This window comes from Sminthopsis crassicaudata, chromosome 4 (genome assembly GCF_048593235.1).
Source record: "Sminthopsis crassicaudata isolate SCR6 chromosome 4, ASM4859323v1, whole genome shotgun sequence".
Classification (NCBI taxonomy): Eukaryota; Metazoa; Chordata; class Mammalia; order Dasyuromorphia; family Dasyuridae; genus Sminthopsis; species Sminthopsis crassicaudata.
The window spans coordinates 302,339,756-302,358,072 of record NC_133620.1 but is presented as its reverse complement, the minus strand read 5'-3'; the positions used below and the strand labels follow the sequence as shown (position 1 = coordinate 302,358,072).

The window sequence follows — 18,317 nt, the reverse complement described above, 5'->3', positions numbered from 1 at the left end:
ATTCTTATCTGATTCTTCAAGCTTTTCAACTAGTTTGTTAGTATCCTCCCCTCCCTGTTCTTTCTTCTTTTTCCTTATTCTAATACTTATATAGTTCCTTAAAGCCAGTTGTATTAAGTTATATGTATAAAGTGTTTCTTTAAAAATTGAGTCAGATCCACTATCATTGTAGTATTCAAATTATTGCTCTCCTACTAATTTCTACTTGTCTGGATCTAATTCTTTTTCCTTAGAAAACCAAGGAGATGTATACTGTACTATTTCTAAAAGTTAAATGATCTTCTCCCAAGTTACAATCAAACCTTGTTTTTTTATAAGTTTAACCAAGCTTTCCACACAGTTTCCTTGAATTGGAGAAGAAGGCTGTTTTTTTAAACATCTGTCCCATTTTTGCTGAAGCACTAGTTTAGCCCTTTACAAAGTTTCCTTCTTGTGGCAGCTAGGTGGTGCAGTGGATAGAACACCAGCCTTGTATTCAGGAGGACTGGAGTTCAAATCTGACCTCAGACACTTAACACTTCCTAGCTGTGTGACCCTGGGCAAGTCACTTAACTCCAGCCTCAAAAAAAAAAAAAAAAAAAAAAAAAAAGTTTCCTTCTTGTACTCACCCTAATTTCTGGATCCCATGTCTGGATGCTAAAAAGTAGTGTTCAATTTTCTTGGGGTCTTTGAAAGCAGCCTTTGTTTTAGTTAGTAATCACCAGGAGAGTAGCCAGGGGTTAAAGTCCAAAACCTTTATTGTCTCATTCAAAATATTGTCTTTTTGCCTGGGGCTTCAACTAGCTTTCTTAGAGGCCTTCTGGTCTGGGTTTCTGTGGAGAAACTAAGGAGGAGAGTCTGCCACCAAAGTAGTGTGAGATGGGATGAATGAATCTAAGTTCAAGGGCTTGTGCTTCAGCCTCCAGTCTACTTGTCTTCTCAAGCTCGCTCTCTCTGAACCTCTCAGTCCTGGAACCTGACTGAAGATCGAATTGAAATCTCTCTTCTTGGTTCTGAGAACTTGAGCTACCACCCAATGTCCTTTGTCTTCTCCGCCTCTGAATGAGCCTAGCTGAGGTTCCCAGCTTATATGCTCTACACTGAGTATAAACCAATCATATCACTAAGAAACCATTATTTGTTGTAAGATTAAATCAATCATACTGAAGTTAGAAAACTATTAAGCACCATGCTAAACTAGATAACCACCATCTCATCAATTCTAACTAACTAACTAACTAACAATAGTTAGTACCTTGTACTATTAATCACAGTGCTTTCCTTTAAAACTTTCTTCTCCAGGTTTTTTGACACTGCTCTTTCTTCTACAAACTGTCAGCTCCTTCTCAATCTGCTTTGCTGTATCTTTATCCAGGTCACACCTCATAATCACACGTGTAACTCTGTCCTAGACTGTCCTTTCATACCCCCATATGCTATTTTGCTTGATGATCTCCTCTCCCAATGAATCAGTTTTCTTTATGCAGATGATTTTCAGATCTGTTTGTACAACCCTAACTTCTCTTTTTATTTCCAAATTTAAATATCCCATTGTCTATTGAACTAGATTTCTCATAGACATCTTAAATTCATCATATTCAAAATCAAAGTTATCTTTCCCTTAAATCCTCCCTTCTTCCTAACTTCCCTGTTACTACCAATCACCTATACTAAAAAATCTGATTTACCTTTGTAAAGGTAATAGATTAGCAGAAAAGAGATAAATTTCACCAACTCCCAAGTCCTGCCACAAGAATATCTCTAGCATACATTCTTTCTTTTCCATCAGATCAAAACCTAATTTTTTTATCTTCCTAAAGAAGTAATTTCTACATTATTTTCCTCTCACTCCTTATTTCCATCACTTTTACAATGCTGCCTGATTAATCTTTAAAAACAAAAAGATATAATTTATTTTTTTAAATCCATATAGTTGAATCATGTTTCCTCTTTATTTGTGAAAGTAAAAATATTATCAAAAGAAAAAAGTTGTTATACTATGAGTTCTTATTTTTAATTATGTAAATTAGGTTCCGAGGATTTGAAATGAGGATAATGGTCTTTGTAGGTATAATATACATATATCCATTTCTGCCCATCTGAAGTGTGAAAGATTCACCATATTTATTATTATTTATTATGGAAGTCCATGAAAATGATAATGATATGCAACCTTAGTACAACACTTCACTTGTGCCTCCTTCCCCTCCTTTCTAAGTTACTACAAGTTTGAAGCAAATTGTAGGTATGAGTCAAGATCTCCTCACAAACTCCTACTGATGTTTTGGTATTTTGTTGTTTTTTACTAACCCCATCTCCAGTCATATTGATTTATACCTTGGCCAATGGGATCCAGATGGCTTCAGAGAAAGTGACCTCACACAGCCCTCCCTCACTTAAATACAATTCACATGCTTGTCATGTCATCAACTCTCTGATATCATGGTTCTCTTCAAGAATGAAGGACAAGCAACAACCTCTGTTAGCATAAGTAGAAGTTAGTCCTTCTATTGGGAACCCGAATAGAAATAGCCACTTGGGCAACACAGCTCTTTCTTCTTTCTTTTCTTTCTTCTTTCCCTCCCTTCCCTGCCCTCTGTTCATATAGGGTACCATACCTTTACCTGTAAGTGCTCTGCCCAAAGAGAAAGTACTGGAAAGTTTAGCCTATGAATTTTTGTCATCAGGTAAGTTTCTCTAAATTGTCCTGCCTGTTTCCTTAAGTTGTTCTGCCTCAGTTTCCCCAATTATTTTGCTTCAGTTTCCTTGAATTGTTCTGCCTCAACCCCCCTAGTTGCAATCTCCCCTTCTCTTTTTAGAACTGAGATAATTAGGGCTGTGGAGATCTGGCATTCCAAAAGATAAGACTCCATATTAGGTATCTCAAATACCTAATTGGCATTGTTTATATCTCTAAGTTTCAGACCTCCTAAATCCTCCCAATTTGTTAGAATTTATGGTCCTCCCCCAACCTGTCAGAACTGGGTTGATTGTCCCTGCCTGGAGATTCCTGCTTACCAAAGTTTGGACTTCACCCTCCTCCCCTTTGTTTAGCTACCAGAGCCTGAAGCTAGGTGTGAATATATATATATATATATGTCACTGAGAACTCACATTTGCTGCTGGATGCTTTGGACATCAGCCCTGGGGGCATCATGCCCCCAACACAATCTCTCCCTCTCAGAAATCCAAATAAAATATTTAAAACTTTCTAATCTCTATCTTGCCTCAGTTTCTCCAGCATTACACAACATCCTGATTACCATTATTCTAGTACAGCCCTTATCACCTCATCCTAGGCTATTACAATGAGGCAGCCTGCTGGTGGGTCTGCTTGCCACAAGTCTCTCCTCATTCCAGTTCATCCTCCATTCAATTACCAAAGAGGTTTTTCTAAAATATACGTCTGACAATGTCACTTTACCACCCTGTCTCCAGGAATAAATACAAAATACTATGCTTGGCATTCAATTTTCTTCATAATCTGGGCCATTCTTCCTTTTCTAACCTTCTTATATGTTACTCTCTGCTACATTCTTTGAACTAGTAACACTACCTTCCCAAGATTATTAGTTAAATGAGGTAATATATATATATATTGTACCTTAAATTCTATGCAAGTGCTATGATGAGAGGACTGTTATTATTTATTTAATATTCAGTCATAAAGAACTATTTTTCTTGTATTCCAAAAGATCATGGCTCTTGGGAATGGACTCTCATTCGGAAAAGAAAAGGCAAAATTGTTAAGACCCTTAAAATGAAGATCTCTTTATGAGCAGAAAATCAACTATAAATGGAAATAACTGTCCAATTATCTTTTTCATAAAAAATAAAATAAAATAAAAACTTAAAGCTTTACTGATGAAGTGCAACAAGTCATGATGAAGTAGAACAAGTCACAATAGTAGACTCATCTAGAATGAATTCATAGATTCAAACCATCTCTAGGTCAAGTGGCAAAGTTTATCAAGCGGAAAAAATTTCTAAGGAAGTTGCAACTAAAAAGGAAGAAGCTGGAACATTTTATGGGAAAGGACCTAGAGTATCTAGCTATGTGAGTGTGCTTATTGAAGTTCAGACGGGACCCCAAAAGGTTGGGGTCACAGACTGGTATCATGAGATGTCTCAAATAAATTTGCAGGCTTGAATCCATATCCAAGTCAAACCAGCTAAGTTCCAAAAGAATTTAGCAAAGAACCAGGAGCAAGGAGTCAAATTTATCCAGTTCTTCATGCTAATTTTATGGCCCACAGGTTGAACTGAGGAGTATTCTCAAGAATTTGGTCATCACTGACCAGCAGATTATATATTTGACAATCAGCAATATTTGTAGGACTTTTTTCTAAGGCCAAAAGATTTCAGAATCATTGACAGATGAATTCTTAGAACTATAGCACTCAAAGGATAGAGGACCTTAGGATCCCTGATTTATTTTCCCTAAATTCTAAGGAAAGAAATATTATATTCCTAGGCCAAAAGATTTTTACAATCATTGATGGATAGATTGTTAGAACAATACCACTTTAAAGTATAGGGGACTTTAAAATTATTGCTATATTTCTCCTAGAAGCTATACCCTACCATGCTAACTATTGCTAATTGTGTGCATCAATAAGTCAAATGATGTTCCTGGCTGTCCAGTTTATACAAGATAGACATCTATTGCTTAATCTCCAAATTGTATAGTAATTGGCTGTCAGTACAGGATAGCTGTATCCAAACAAAATAATTCCACAGGGTTAGCTTGCTCTTCACTGGGGCCCATTTAGATACTAGGTTCCTAGCAATGACATGTTTTGCTGGGGTCTATTAATCTCATAACTAACCAAAGTTAATTTTTTTAAATAATTAAATTTTATTTTAAAAAAATATATACAAACTTTGCAAAGAGGACAACTTCCCTCAGGGCTATTGTTCCTAGATAGTCCCTGGTCGGTTTTAAATGTTTTGACTTCCCAGTCTGTGTGTGTTCTGCGTTCTGAGTGATTTGTTTGTCTGTGTTATTAATTTAAGAACAATGACCTAATGGGGGAGGTATCTGTATGGGGACGACCAAATGGGGGGGAGGCACCTAGGATAACATGATGGAGGGAGGTACTGGAGAAGCTCCCGATATTCTAATGATGGATAAAGACCTTTATCCTATCAAACATTCAGAGGGAATGACTATCTAAGATATAAGACCTTTATCCCATCAAACATTAAGGGGGAATGATCATAGCCTGGGATTTTGGGGCAAAGTAACAGAGGTAGGAGGACTTCTAGGAGACTATGGCATAACAAAACAAAATGCAAGCAAACAACCACAAAAAGCTTGAGAATGATATGTTGTTATCTACACTCAGTTCCCACAGTCCTCTCTCTGGGTGTAGATGGCTCTCTTCATCACAAGATCATTGAAACTGACATCAATCATCTCATTGTTGGAAATAGTCATGTCCATCAGAATTGATCTTTATATAAAAAAGAGGTATTCTTAAATCAAACTCCTCTCCTTCCCTTAAAATACAGCACAATTAGAGTTTGGGGGCTGGTGACTAGAGGCATGTTCTTTTAAAATTTTAAACTTCAACATCTTTGCTGTTCTTATTTGCATTATTAAGAGATTCAAGGCTATATAATTGGTATAATAGGACTCTGTGTCCCCCTGTTCTTTGTGGGTTAGAAAAACCCTGAATCTCAACATCTCCTGGCCTCAAGGAAAATTCCTAAAATGATCCTCACCTGAATCAACTTCTCTCCACCCTCCCACTTGGTTTCAAGAAACTCCCACTTTCAACTGATCTGGAAATTAGTATGACCCAGGAAACAATCACCACCTTCATTGATCTGGAAATTAGTTCCTCAAATGGTTCCCTAGCCCCAGGCCATAGAAAGCTAAATAAAATCAAAATTCTATACCCCCAATCTTTATTAACTTCCACTGAGACAAAGAGCTTCTCTGTGAAAATAAACCCATTTTTGCCAAACCTCACTTTGGAGACTTGGGGCTGTGAATTCTTCTTCTTCTTCTTTTTTTTTTTTCTTTAATAGCTTTTTATTTACAAGATATATGCATGAATAATTTTTCAGCTCTGACAGTTGCAAACCTTTTGTTTCAACTTTTCCCTTCCTTCCACCCCGTCCCCCAGATGGCAGGTTAACCAATACTTGTTAAATATGTTAAAAGTATAAGTTAAGTACAATATATGTATACATGTTCATACAGTTATTTTGCTGTACAAAAAAATCCGACTTTGAAATAATGTACAATTAGCCTATGAAGGAAATCAAAAGTGCAGAAGGACAAAAATAGAGGGTTTGGGAATTCTATGTAGTGGTTCATTGTAAAGGTCCGGTTGTCTGTAAGTTATCCTTCCAGACTGCCGTCTCAACTCCATCTCCCAGCCAGACTCTCTCCTTGGAGACAGCCGTCCCAACTCTGTCCCAGACTCAACTACTCTCCAGACCCTATGCTGCCCTCATTTATCCTCTAAGAGATTGTAGTCAGAACTCAATGGGGCTTGTGAGAAAATTACTTCAACCAATGAATTTGCTCCTCCCAAAGGTTGTGTAAACTCCTTTTCAGAAGTTCAAAGGTGCAAACTACCCCTAAAAGACCAGAACTAAAGGTGTGAATTCTGAGCTAGAGAATTGCCCAGACAACCTGAGTTCTCACCTTGTAATCCTAACAGTTCATAGTCATTTCCCAGAGTTCTTTCACTGGGTGTAACTGATTCAATTCATTACTGCTCTATTGGAACTGATTTGGTTCATTTTGTTGAGGGTGGTAGCCCCTTGATATTCCTTGTTTGATCTCCAACTCCATTTGGGACTTGGACTTTGATGTGGTCAAACCAGTTTGGGCTATCTGAGCTGGTTGGAGTTTTACAGCCCCCCATTCTAATCTGCTCAAACAGACCAAATGTCACAGCAGGGGAAGAGACTTCTGTCTGTCCCCAAAAGATAAGAGAATCCTTATCTTATTTACATCACTGCATAAAAGAGAGAACTCAAAAATCTTCTCTTTGCAAATTGGCCTTGTACCTTGCAGCCATTTTGCCCACTGACTCTCAGGTGTTTCTATTCTAATCAATAAAGACTTTGTTTCTACACAGCCTTGAGTAGCGAAATTCATTCGCTAAGGACCCACCTGTTGGGATTTTGGGAAGGAGAAAGAGATTATTAGACCTCCTGAAAGAACTGACCCATCTCGGTTTAGACCCTCAGTTTACTCCTCATCAATCTCATTGTTGAAGAGGGCCACATCCATCAGAATTGATCATTTATAATATTATTATTGAATTATGTAATGATTATGGTCAATGATTATATAATAATTAATATGGTCCTGCTCATTTCACTCAACATCGGTTCATGTAAGTCACTCCAAGCTTTTCTGAGATCATCCTGCTTGTCATTTCTTACAGACCAATAATATTATAATATGCATATACCTCAATTTATTCAGCCATTCTCCAATTGAAGGGCATCCACTTAGTTTCCATTTCTGGCCACTACAAAGAGGGCTGCCACAAACATTCTTGCACATACAGGTCTCTTTCCTTTCTTTAAGATCTCTTTGGCATATAAGCCCAGTAGTTACATTGCTAGATCAAAGGGTATGCACAGTTTGATAACTTTTTGAGTATAGTTCCAAATTGCTTTCCAGAATGGCTGGATGTGTCCACAATTCCACCAACACTATATCAGTGTCCCAATTTTCCCACATCCCCTCCAACTGTAATGCCGGAGAAACTGAGCAAGATAGAGATTAGAGAGTATTCAATACAGAATTTATTAAATGGAGAGATTTACTGGGACCAAATGGATCTGTGGAAGAAAACTATCCTCTCAAAGAATCCAGCCCTGAATATCGGATATAGCATTCTTTTATAAGCAGTGGTGCTCAAACTTTTTAAATAGGGGGCCAGTTCACTGTACCTCAGACTGTGGGAGGGCTGTTGGGTAAAAACAAAAGTCACACTGTCTCCGCCCCCTCAGCCCATTTGCCATAACCGAATGGCCACATAAATGTCCTCAGCAGCTGCATCTGGCCTGAGGCTGTAGTTTGAGAACCCCTATAGGGCAACAAGAACAATAACATAATGGGGAAGTACTTGGATAGGGATGACCGAATGGGGACAGGAACCCAGGATGAGAATAACATAATAGAGGCTGGCATAATGGAGAGAGATAATGGAGAGGCTCTTGATATTCTAATGATGTCTAAAATGGATAAAGATCTTTATCCCATCAAACATTAAGCAGGAATGACTATAGCCTAAGTCTAAGAAATAAGACCTTTATCCTAACATTAAGAGTTATTCTGTGTTGGATTCTTTGAGACAATAGTCTCCTTTCAGCCCAGGGAACAACCATGGATCCATTGGTCCCAGTAAATCTTTCCATTTAATACATTTTGTATTGAATACTCTCTAATCTCTGATTTGCTCAGTTTCTTTGGCATTACATTTTGGAGCTCCCCAGTAAGATATTAGAAACTGAGCAGGATTAGAGATAAAAAACTTAAAAGGCCTCTGCCCTGGGCCTGAATGGCTTTGGATCTGAATTCTTGGCCTCCAGAGGCCAGGCCACCTGGATTTTTTTTTTTTTCCAGAGCCTCCAGGAAAGAGAACAGTTTCCAGCTACAACAGCACAATGGTAGACACCCCCCATTTTCGGCTACAGGAGAATTTATTTTTGTTTCTAGATTGGTCACATTACACAAACTGACTTACTTCTAGGACCTAGATTGAGTTTTGATTGTCTGCAGACCACATTACACCCATCCCCCTCCCTGGACTGAGAATCTCCTCCCATCTTCAGCAGAAAGCAGTTTTTGAGAAAACCATCCCCTCTGCTCCTGATGTAATTTGGACTGATATGAGGGAGTGGGAAAGTGGCTGAATTGTTAAAACTATTACTGTGTTTAAGACTTGGGATGGAAATTGTTAAACTTGTGTAACTATTGCTGTTATGTTTGAGGGATTTTTTGTCTGTTATGCATATGTATAGGAATTTTGATTAGCTCTTGGGATTTATATGTGGAATGGTTATTTGATAATTCATTTCCATAAGAAAAAAAGGGAGGAAGACACAGGAAATTGGGGAAATTTTGTGTTTTCTTAGGCACTTCTACCCTGCCTCTATTACTTCTTGCTTAAATTTACTGGAGTGATTTGCTGGTTATGCTTTAACTTTGAAATCCCTTATTCTGTTGGAATTACCCTGGCAGACTCAGTTTTTTGGGATTATTTTTTTAGAAACTGTTATTCCACAGTCTCCTTGAGCTGTTCTGCGTCAGTTTCCCTGCACTAGTTTCCCTTATTGTCCTGAGTCTCCCTGAATTGATCTAACTCAATTTCCTTAACTGTTCTGCCTCAGTCCCCTTAAGTTGTAAACCCCCCCTGGTTCATTAAGACTGAGGATCATTTGCTCTAAGGTTATAAATTATCAGTGGGAGATGAGGAGCAAATCATACATCCTGTCTCCTAGCTCCCTCTGCCTTCAAAGAATTTTTAACTGTCCCTCTAAGAGATAAGATCATCCTGGATACTTCAATTTGTATTCTTACTTCTGTTTCCTGACTCTGGTTTTCAGTAAGAGTTTATTGCTTTCCCCATCCTGACAGAACCAAACTGGCCCTGTAAGAACTTTTCCTGCTATTCTTTTTTCTTTGTCTGAAAGCTATAAAAGGTTTGTAATTCCCCCATTCATTACTGGATACTTTGAGACGAGAGTCCTATCTAGTCAATTAAACTTTCCAATTAATAAAACATTAAAAACTCTCTAATCTCTATCTTGCCTCAGTTTCTCCAGCATTACAAAACAACCAGAAATCAGATACCTGTCCAGGGAATGGCAGTCTCTCTGATCTGTTTCTCCACTCCTGTTACCCCAGGTCCTTAATTAGTATTTCAGCATACTTAAAAGGACTTTACAGTTTTGATGTCAGCCTTCTAAAAGTTTGGGGTTTGCCTGCCTTGGTCTAACTGCATAATCTGCTCAGAAATCTGATCCTTTCTGTTGTCCTGTCTGTTCCTCTGGGCAGGGACAAGGTGGAGCCTTACCCTTCTTCCCTGGAGAGAGTTGCCCTTCTGAAGGGGCAGCACAACTGTCTTGAGCCCTGCTGCTCTATAAGCAGAGGCTGCACAAATGACCACAGACCTAACTCACAGTGAATTGTCCATATGCTCCCCAACTGCAGAGGACTTGACATGATTGCAATAAGGAGCTTTGTGTATTGCTGATTAACTCTGGGCTTATCAGGGAGAGACTTGTCCTTGTCATAAATACATGCATTTTTCTAGCTTTATTTTGGTTTTTATTTGGTCTATTTATTTCACATAGGGTTGGTCAAAATTATGGTTTTAAGACCTTCTAGAGGAAGGTAATTCAAAGATTTGAATAGTTAGAAGAGAGAGTGTGTGGAATGTTGTACCACAGTTCTCTTTTAATGTCCTGACCCTAATTTTTCCCTAATTCCCTAATTGTCCTATTCAGTTACTCTGCTTCAATTATAATCATTCCCTCTTAATGTTAGGATAAAGACCTTAGGCTATACTTATTCCTTCTTAATGTTTGATGGAATAAAGGTCTTTATCTATTTTAGACATCATTAGAATATTAGGAGCCTCTCCATCCATCATGTAATCCTAGGTGCCTCCCCCCATTAGGTCACCCCCATCCAGGTACCTCCCCCATTAAATCATTGTTCTTGTCAACCTATAAAAATTCCTGTATCTGATATTCAGTGCTGGATTCTTTGAGATTATAGTCTTGTTCAGCCCTGGGACCAACCATGGATCTCTCCATTTAATAAATTCTGTATTGAATACTCTCTAAAAAAAAAAAAAAAAAAAAAAAAAGAGGGAATGGTTATAACCTGAGGGCAGAGTAACTGAATAGGAACAATTAGGGAAACTGGGTCAGGACTTTAAAAGAGAACTGTGGCACAACACAACATTCTGCATTGTCTTTGTCATTCTACCCAATCTGACAGGTGTATAGTGGCTATCTCAGAGTTGTCTTAATTTACATTTTTCTGATTAATAATGACTTGGAGCATCTTTTCATATGGCTAAACATAGTTTCAATTTCTTCATCTGAGAATTGTATGTTCATATCATTTATATACCATTTATCACATATCATTTATATGTCATATATCATATATATTATATATAATATATCATTTATCATATATCATATCATATACTATTTATCAATTAGAGAATGACTTGAGGGAGTGTGAATTCTTTCACAAAATCTGAGACACCCACCTGGAGATCCCCAAATGCTGTTAGGTATCTCACTCCTCAAGAAGCTGAACCATGAAACACCAAGTGGCCAAAGGAATCAAATGGGAAAAGATGTCCAGTTGACTTTTCAATTGAATTCTATTGAAATCCTCAGCTGGGAATGGCAGGGTCTTAGAAATAAAGCAGGTTGAGAGAAGAAACTGATTCAGCAGGCTGGGGTCAACATGGATCCTGTTTTGCCCCTAGTCCAAACTCTCCCTCTAATAAAATATTGTAAAACCTTTAATCTCTATCTTGCCTCAGTTTCTCCAACATTATACTTCCTGACAAGCAATTCCCAGGATATGGGTGAACAGAACAATTTTGGGAATGTAGAGAACTGATCTAGCCCTTATCCATCCCATATGTTGAAAACACATATCTCAGAGTCAGCAAAGACATGTCTTTGTTTAAATTCAAATTTATGGGTTTTACTATTTCTCACTAATAAATACCTGATATGCAATTTATAGTAATTCCTTGTTGGAAATTAGCTTTTCTTTTGATTTGAATGATATGATAAAATTTTTGTGGTTAAAAAATACCTTCTGGTTTGTGATTATATATAAAGTCCAAAATGTCAATATTTTTATAAATTCTTATTTTATTTTTATATCAGGATGTGTTTAACCTAGAAAAATAAAATTATGAATGAATTTCTAAAAGCCTTTGGATATACTCTGAACATATAATAAACCATTTTTGCCATATCTCTGAGATGTTGAAGATTTATAATACTGAAGAAACTGAGGCAAAATAGTGATTAGAGAGTTTTTAATATTTTACTTGTTAGAGAGTTTAATTGATTGACTGTACAGGACTCTTGTTTCAAAATATCTAGTGGTGAATGTGAGAATCCCAGGTTTTCTTTATAGAACTCTAGTAAGAAGATAAACAAAGGCAGGAAGAAAAGAGTGTGAAGTCTCAGGACCATAAATTTGGTTCTACAGGATGGGGGGCAAACTATAAATTCTTACTAGGAAGCCAGCGTCACGATGTCTGAATAACCAGAAGTAAAGATGTCAATTAGGTATCTCAGATAGTCTTATCATTTGGAATGTTTAGAAGGGGTAGTGCAGCCCTAATGCACAGGAAAAAAGTCGGGGGTGGGGGGGTTGAGGAGGGTTTGCATGCTGACTCAGGGTAATGGAGATATAATTCAGGGAAACTAATGCAGGGAAACAATTCAAGGAGACTGTGGTATAACAGATGATGCTAGGGCAGCAGTAGTTACTTGGAAAAACATTTCAGAGCCTTTCCCCTCCTATGTTTTGTTTTTTCCATTTCACTTCCCTCTCAATATCCTGTGATTTAATGTACTCCTGGGGATTCCTAGTACTTTTTGTAAGATTTGGGACAAGATGACTTACTCAAGTTAAACAAGATGGACTGGGAATTCTTTGGACTTTAGTAAAGTGAGGGAACAAGGATATAACAGATACTATTCTATTGTAGGCCTGATATTCTAGAGAGTGAACTAGAAAGAATTCTCTCTGCTTATGTTCCTAGTAGTTCATGAGGATGCTGATTGGACTCTAGGCCCTTACAGGTTGATCCGTGGAAGAAAATAATAATAATAACAATAATCATAATTAACATATATGGAGTTTCTTAAGGTTTATAAAGCACTTTACATATGATCTTATATTTAATCTTCATAACAACCCTGAAATAGGTGTTATTGTCACCATTTTACAGATTAGGAAACTGAGGCTGACTAAGAAATTTAATAATTTGTCTAGATAAAATTTGAAATCATGCCTTCACACTAAGTTTAACTCTCTATTCAAGTGTCTAGCTGCCATCCCAGTTAGAGAGAGAAGACTTCTCATACTCTAATAGATCTTCCCAGACTTGATAAATTTGAAAAGGAGAAGGATTTTGTTCAAATAGAGAGGTGTATCAGATGATCCATTTGTGAGCTGTTGAAAAGAATTACATACCAAATAGTTTCACTTATGACTTTATCTTTGAAGATGAAATAAAAACCCAGTACTTCCTATGGGCATGGCTTTATATTAACCTATCCAACAGTCAACCTTCAAACATTGAGCAACCACTGTTGAAGAAAATAATTAAAGTTCTAAATTTTAGACACGGATGAACTCAAATGCTTTTCAAGAAAGAAACTGGGGGCAGCTTCATAGCACAGGGGATAGAGCACCAGCCCTGAATTCAGGAGTACCCCAGTTCAAATCTGGTCTCAGACACTTAACACTTCCTAGCTGTGTGACCTTGGGCAAGTCACTTAACCCCAGCCTCTGGGAAAAAGAAAGAAAGAAAGAAACAGCCCACTAGTCTTTTAAACTTTTAATTGTAACAAGAATAATGGTTACATCACTTTAAAAAGGAGAGCCAGCATTCAGTTATCTCTTCTGTTTGGTGCTTTTAACAAGTAGTTTTCTCTTTTTTCCAGAGGGTTTGTGGAGGAGCCGTTTATTAATACTCCCATTCCAGATGAAATATCAAACCATAATCACATAGCAGCTTTAGTTTGAGAGATTAAAGCTCCTTGATTCTTTGGTCAGAGTTAACCAGCAAAAAAAGGGAATTTCAGCATTATTGAGGATGACAGGGGAGCTGACTAGTCAGAAAATATGAACCTAGAGAATCTCAGTATAGAGCTGAGATGAAATGTTAAATTAAGGACAGTCCTATTTAGCAGTTCCTAAAACGACTTTATATATTAAGGATTTTAAGTGTCAACTTCTTGATAGTATGACTAGTTATAAATTCTGATATTCTTATGTTTATTTTATTATCAGTGTGCATATATATAAGTCTGTATTTAGTATTTCTTTCATAGGAAACATGCCCTAGTTGGGGTAGGGGTTCACTCAAAACAACATTATATATGTTAGTTGAGTGTTCTACCTTCCACTGCTTGTTTTTTTTAATAGAAAGAATAATTTATTAAAAACAGAAAGGAAAAAGTCAACCCAGAAATTCTAGAATCCAGAATATATATTGCTTTTGAAATAGAAAGTGTATCACAATATATAATGATCTTTCACAGAATAGTGATTCAAATTTTTAATAAATACAATTATGTGTTTGAATTCAACCTATTAAATTTGAAGGCAGTGATAACTTTTCCTTGTCTCTATTAATATAATAATGCCTTACAAATAGTAGCTGCTTAATAAATGCTTGTTACAAAGAGCACTGAATTTAGACTCTAAGTACTTGTTACCAAAACTCACATTTTCAACTTTATCACCTGTAGGACCTGGGTCTCCAGGATGAAGTACAAATTTCCCTTTAAATTTTAAAGCCTTCCAGAAACTGATCTCAACAATCTTACCAAGTTTCTTACACAAATTATTCCACTACATGCACTCTACACTCCAACCAAACTACTCTTAACTCTTCCTCACACGAAACACTCCATCTTCTACCACCTGCTTCCTTTGCATTGCAATACTTGTCACCCAACCTTAAAACATTTTCTCTCCTCACTTCTGCATCTTGCACTGCTTTCTTCAGGAGTCCTTTTCTTTTCCCACTATTTCCTAGTGTCTCCTCCTCCCCCACCATCCCCTGGTATCAGCTTTTTATTATTATTTTTTTAAGATTAAATTTATTTACATTTTTTTCTGTTATAATATTTATTTTTTATTAACAGAACATATGCCTAGGTAATTTTTTACATTATCCTTTACACTCACTTCTGTTCCGACTTTTCCCTTCCCTCCCTTCACCCCCTCCAAGCAAGTCTTGTACATGTTAAATATGTTATAGTATATCCTAGATACAATATATGTGTGCAGAACTGAACAGTTCTCTTGTTGCACAGGAAGAAGTGGATAACCAGGGGAAAAAAACAAAAATGCAAACAGTTTACACTCATTTCCCAGTGTTCCTTTTCTGGGTGTGGCTGATTCTGTCCATCTTTGATCAATTGGAACTGAATTAGATGTCAAAGATATCCATTTCCATCAGAATACATCCTCAAATAGTGTCATTGTTGAAATATATAATGATCTCCCCGTTCTTCTCATTTCACTCAGCATCAGTTGATGTCTCTACAAACCTCTCTGTATTCATCCTGCTGGTCATTTCTTACAGAACAATAATATTCCATAATATTCATATACCACAATTTAGCCAACCATTCTCCAATTGATGGACATCCATTCATTTTCCAGTTTCTGGCCAATGATTTTGGCACATACAGATCCCTCTCCTTTCTTTAGTATTTCTTTGGTATATAAGCCCAGTAGTAGCACTGCTGGGTCAAAGGGTAGCACAGTTTGTTAACTTTTGGGGCATAATTCCAGATTGCTCTCCAGAATGGTTGGATCAGTTAACAGTTCCACCAACAATGTATCAGTGTCCCAGTTTTTTCACATCCCTTCCAACATTCATCATTATCTTTTCCTGTCATCTTAGCCAATCTGACAGGTGTGTAGTGGTATCTCAGAGTTGTCTTAATTTGCATTTCTCTGATCAATAGTGATTTGGAACATTCATATAAGTGGAAATAGTTTCAATTTCATCATCTGAAAATTGTCTGTTCATATCCTTTGACCATTTTTCAATTGGAGAATGGCTTGATTTCTTATAAATTAGGGTCAATTTTCTACATATTTTGGAAATGAGACTTTTATCAGAACCTTTAACAGTAAAAATGTTTTCCCAGTTTATTGCTTCCCTTCTAATTTTGTTTGTATTAGTTTTGTTTGTACAAAGGCTTTTTAATTTGAGGTAATCAAAATTTTCTATTTTGTGATCAACAATGATCTCTAGTTCTTCTTTGGTCACAAAATTCCTTCCTCCTCCACAAGTCTGAGAGGTAAACCATCCTATGTTCCTCTAATTTATTTATGATCTCCTTCTTTATGCCTAAATCATGAACCCATTTTGATCTCATCTTTTTGTAAGGTGTTAAATGTGGGTCCATGCCTAGTTTCTGCCATACTAATTTCCAGTTTTCCCAGCAGTTTTTGTCAAATAATGAATTCTTATCCCAAAAGTTGGGATCTTTGGGTTTGTCAAACACTAGATTGCTATAGTTGTTCACTATTTTGTCTTGTGAACTTAACCTATTCCACTGATCAACTAGTCTATTTCTTAGCCAATAACAAATGGTTTTGGTGACTGCTGCTTTATACTATAGTTCTAGATCAGATACAGCTAGGCAATTTGATTTTTTTTTTCATTAATTCCCTTGAAATTCTCGACCTTTTATTCTTCCATATGAATTTTGTTATTTTTTTTCTAGGTCATTAAAATAGTTTCTTGGGAGTCTGATTGGTATAGCACTAAATAAATAGATTAGTTTGGGGAGTACTGTCATCTTTATTATATTCGCTCAGCCTATCCAAGAGCATTTAATAGTTTTCCAATTATTTAAATCTGACTTTGTATGGAAAGTGTTTTATAATCTTGCTCATGTAATGCCTGGTTTCCCCCCCAGTTATCATCTTGTACCAACGTGTCTTCAATGGGTAAAATATAATCATTTTTATACTTGTATCACCAGCACAAATATCTTAATCAATGCTTACTGGTTGATTTGTTAGAGTGGCATGAATAAAGTGTTGATTAAAAAAAAAAAAAACAGACCTTGAATTTTCTTTCTTTATTTCTTTTTAAAATAAATAATAACCACAAATTGAGAGGTAGCATTGTGAAGGAAGTGAGGCGAAGGGCGGGAGATAAAGGTTTTGGATTCTAAAACACTGGGATTTATCTGGCCTCTGATAGATTCTAACTACCTGACTATCAGGAAATCATACAATTTCTTAGACATTCCAGTCAATTAAGAGTAGAATTTTTCACACGAGGAATCCGTTATCAGAGGAAAGCAAAAATCTGTATCATAAAGTTGCCACAACTCATGAAGGATAATAGGCTGGGGGCTTGTGATGAAAGCATGGAAAAGAGGTGGTAGAGAATGAAATAAATTGAGAGAAGAGAAAGAAATAGTTATAAACAGTGACCATCCTGGAACGGCCGAGTGTTTTTTGTTTTTTTGTTTTTTCAAATATAAAAAATTTCCGTTGCAAGCCAAACTTTTAGTTTATTTTGAAGAACAAACTAAAATTTAAAAAGGTAAAATAGTATCGAAAATAAGCAAATTATGCGAAAACTAACATATAGAATAGATATTGGTTTAAAAAAAAAAAAAAAAAAAGGAATTCCCAAAGATGAGAGAATAAGAGAGTAAAGGGCTGTAAATAAGCTAGAGGTGAGGCTCCATTTAGACATGCAATTTCTGAGTTCATCCACTGAGAGGATTGACTTATGAGCCAATAGGGTTGAAGCACAGGTCTTCGAATATGACTTCAGTCCAATCAATACAATCCTGACTCTATAAAAGGGGCAGCAAGCGCCTGCTCTTACTCAGTTATATGTTAAAAGAGTTGTTTCATTTGCAATATGGCTCGTACCAAACAAACTGCTCGTAAGTCTACCGGCGGCAAGGCGCCCCGCAAGCAACTTGCTACTAAAGCAGCTCGGAAAAGTGCTCCAGCTACCGGCGGCGTGAAAAAACCTCATCGCTACCGTCCCGGCACCGTGGCTCTCCGAGAAATCCGTCGTTATCAAAAATCCACAGAACTACTCATTCGCAAGTTGCCTTTTCAGCGGCTTGTTCGCGAGATTGCCCAGGACTTCAAGACTGATCTTCGCTTCCAAAGCTCAGCCGTGATGGCCTTGCAAGAGGCCAGCGAAGCTTACCTTGTTGGGCTGTTTGAAGATACCAATCTGTGCGCCATCCACGCCAAGCGGGTCACCATCATGCCCAAAGATATTCAGTTGGCTCGCCGTATTCGTGGAGAAAGGGCTTAAGATTTACAGTTACATTTTGAAATAGGCAAACCAAAAGGCTCTTTTCAGAGCCACCTGCATTTTCATTCAAAATGGCTGTAATCTTACAAAATCAATTTTCAACTACCTGGGCTTTGAATGCCTTGTTCGCTACTGTAAGTAAAAACTTCATAATCTCATTTGTAATTTTATCCAACTAATTCACACACTGTTCCCGGAACTAAGTTTTGTTTAATTTTTAGCTACGTAGTCCGTCGTTATCTAGCGAGACGTAAACCT

The 18,317-nt window shown here is 37.0% G+C and overlaps 1 protein-coding gene across 1 annotated transcript; it reads left to right on the top strand.

Moving 5' to 3' along the window:
* Positions 1-17,603: 17,603 nt before the first annotated feature.
* On the top strand, positions 17,604-18,116 carry LOC141566853 (histone H3). The gene has a single exon (XM_074311975.1). It carries the CDS (start codon positions 17,649-17,651, stop codon positions 18,057-18,059), a length of 411 nt encoding a protein of 136 aa, XP_074168076.1. The 5' UTR covers positions 17,604-17,648; the 3' UTR covers positions 18,060-18,116.
* The last annotated feature ends 201 nt before the right edge of the window (positions 18,117-18,317 follow it).

Coding starts and splice junctions, on each gene's coding strand:
- LOC141566853 (XM_074311975.1), top strand. CDS start 17,649: ATGGCTCGTACCAAACAAACTGCTCGTAAGTCTACCGGCGGCAAGGCG.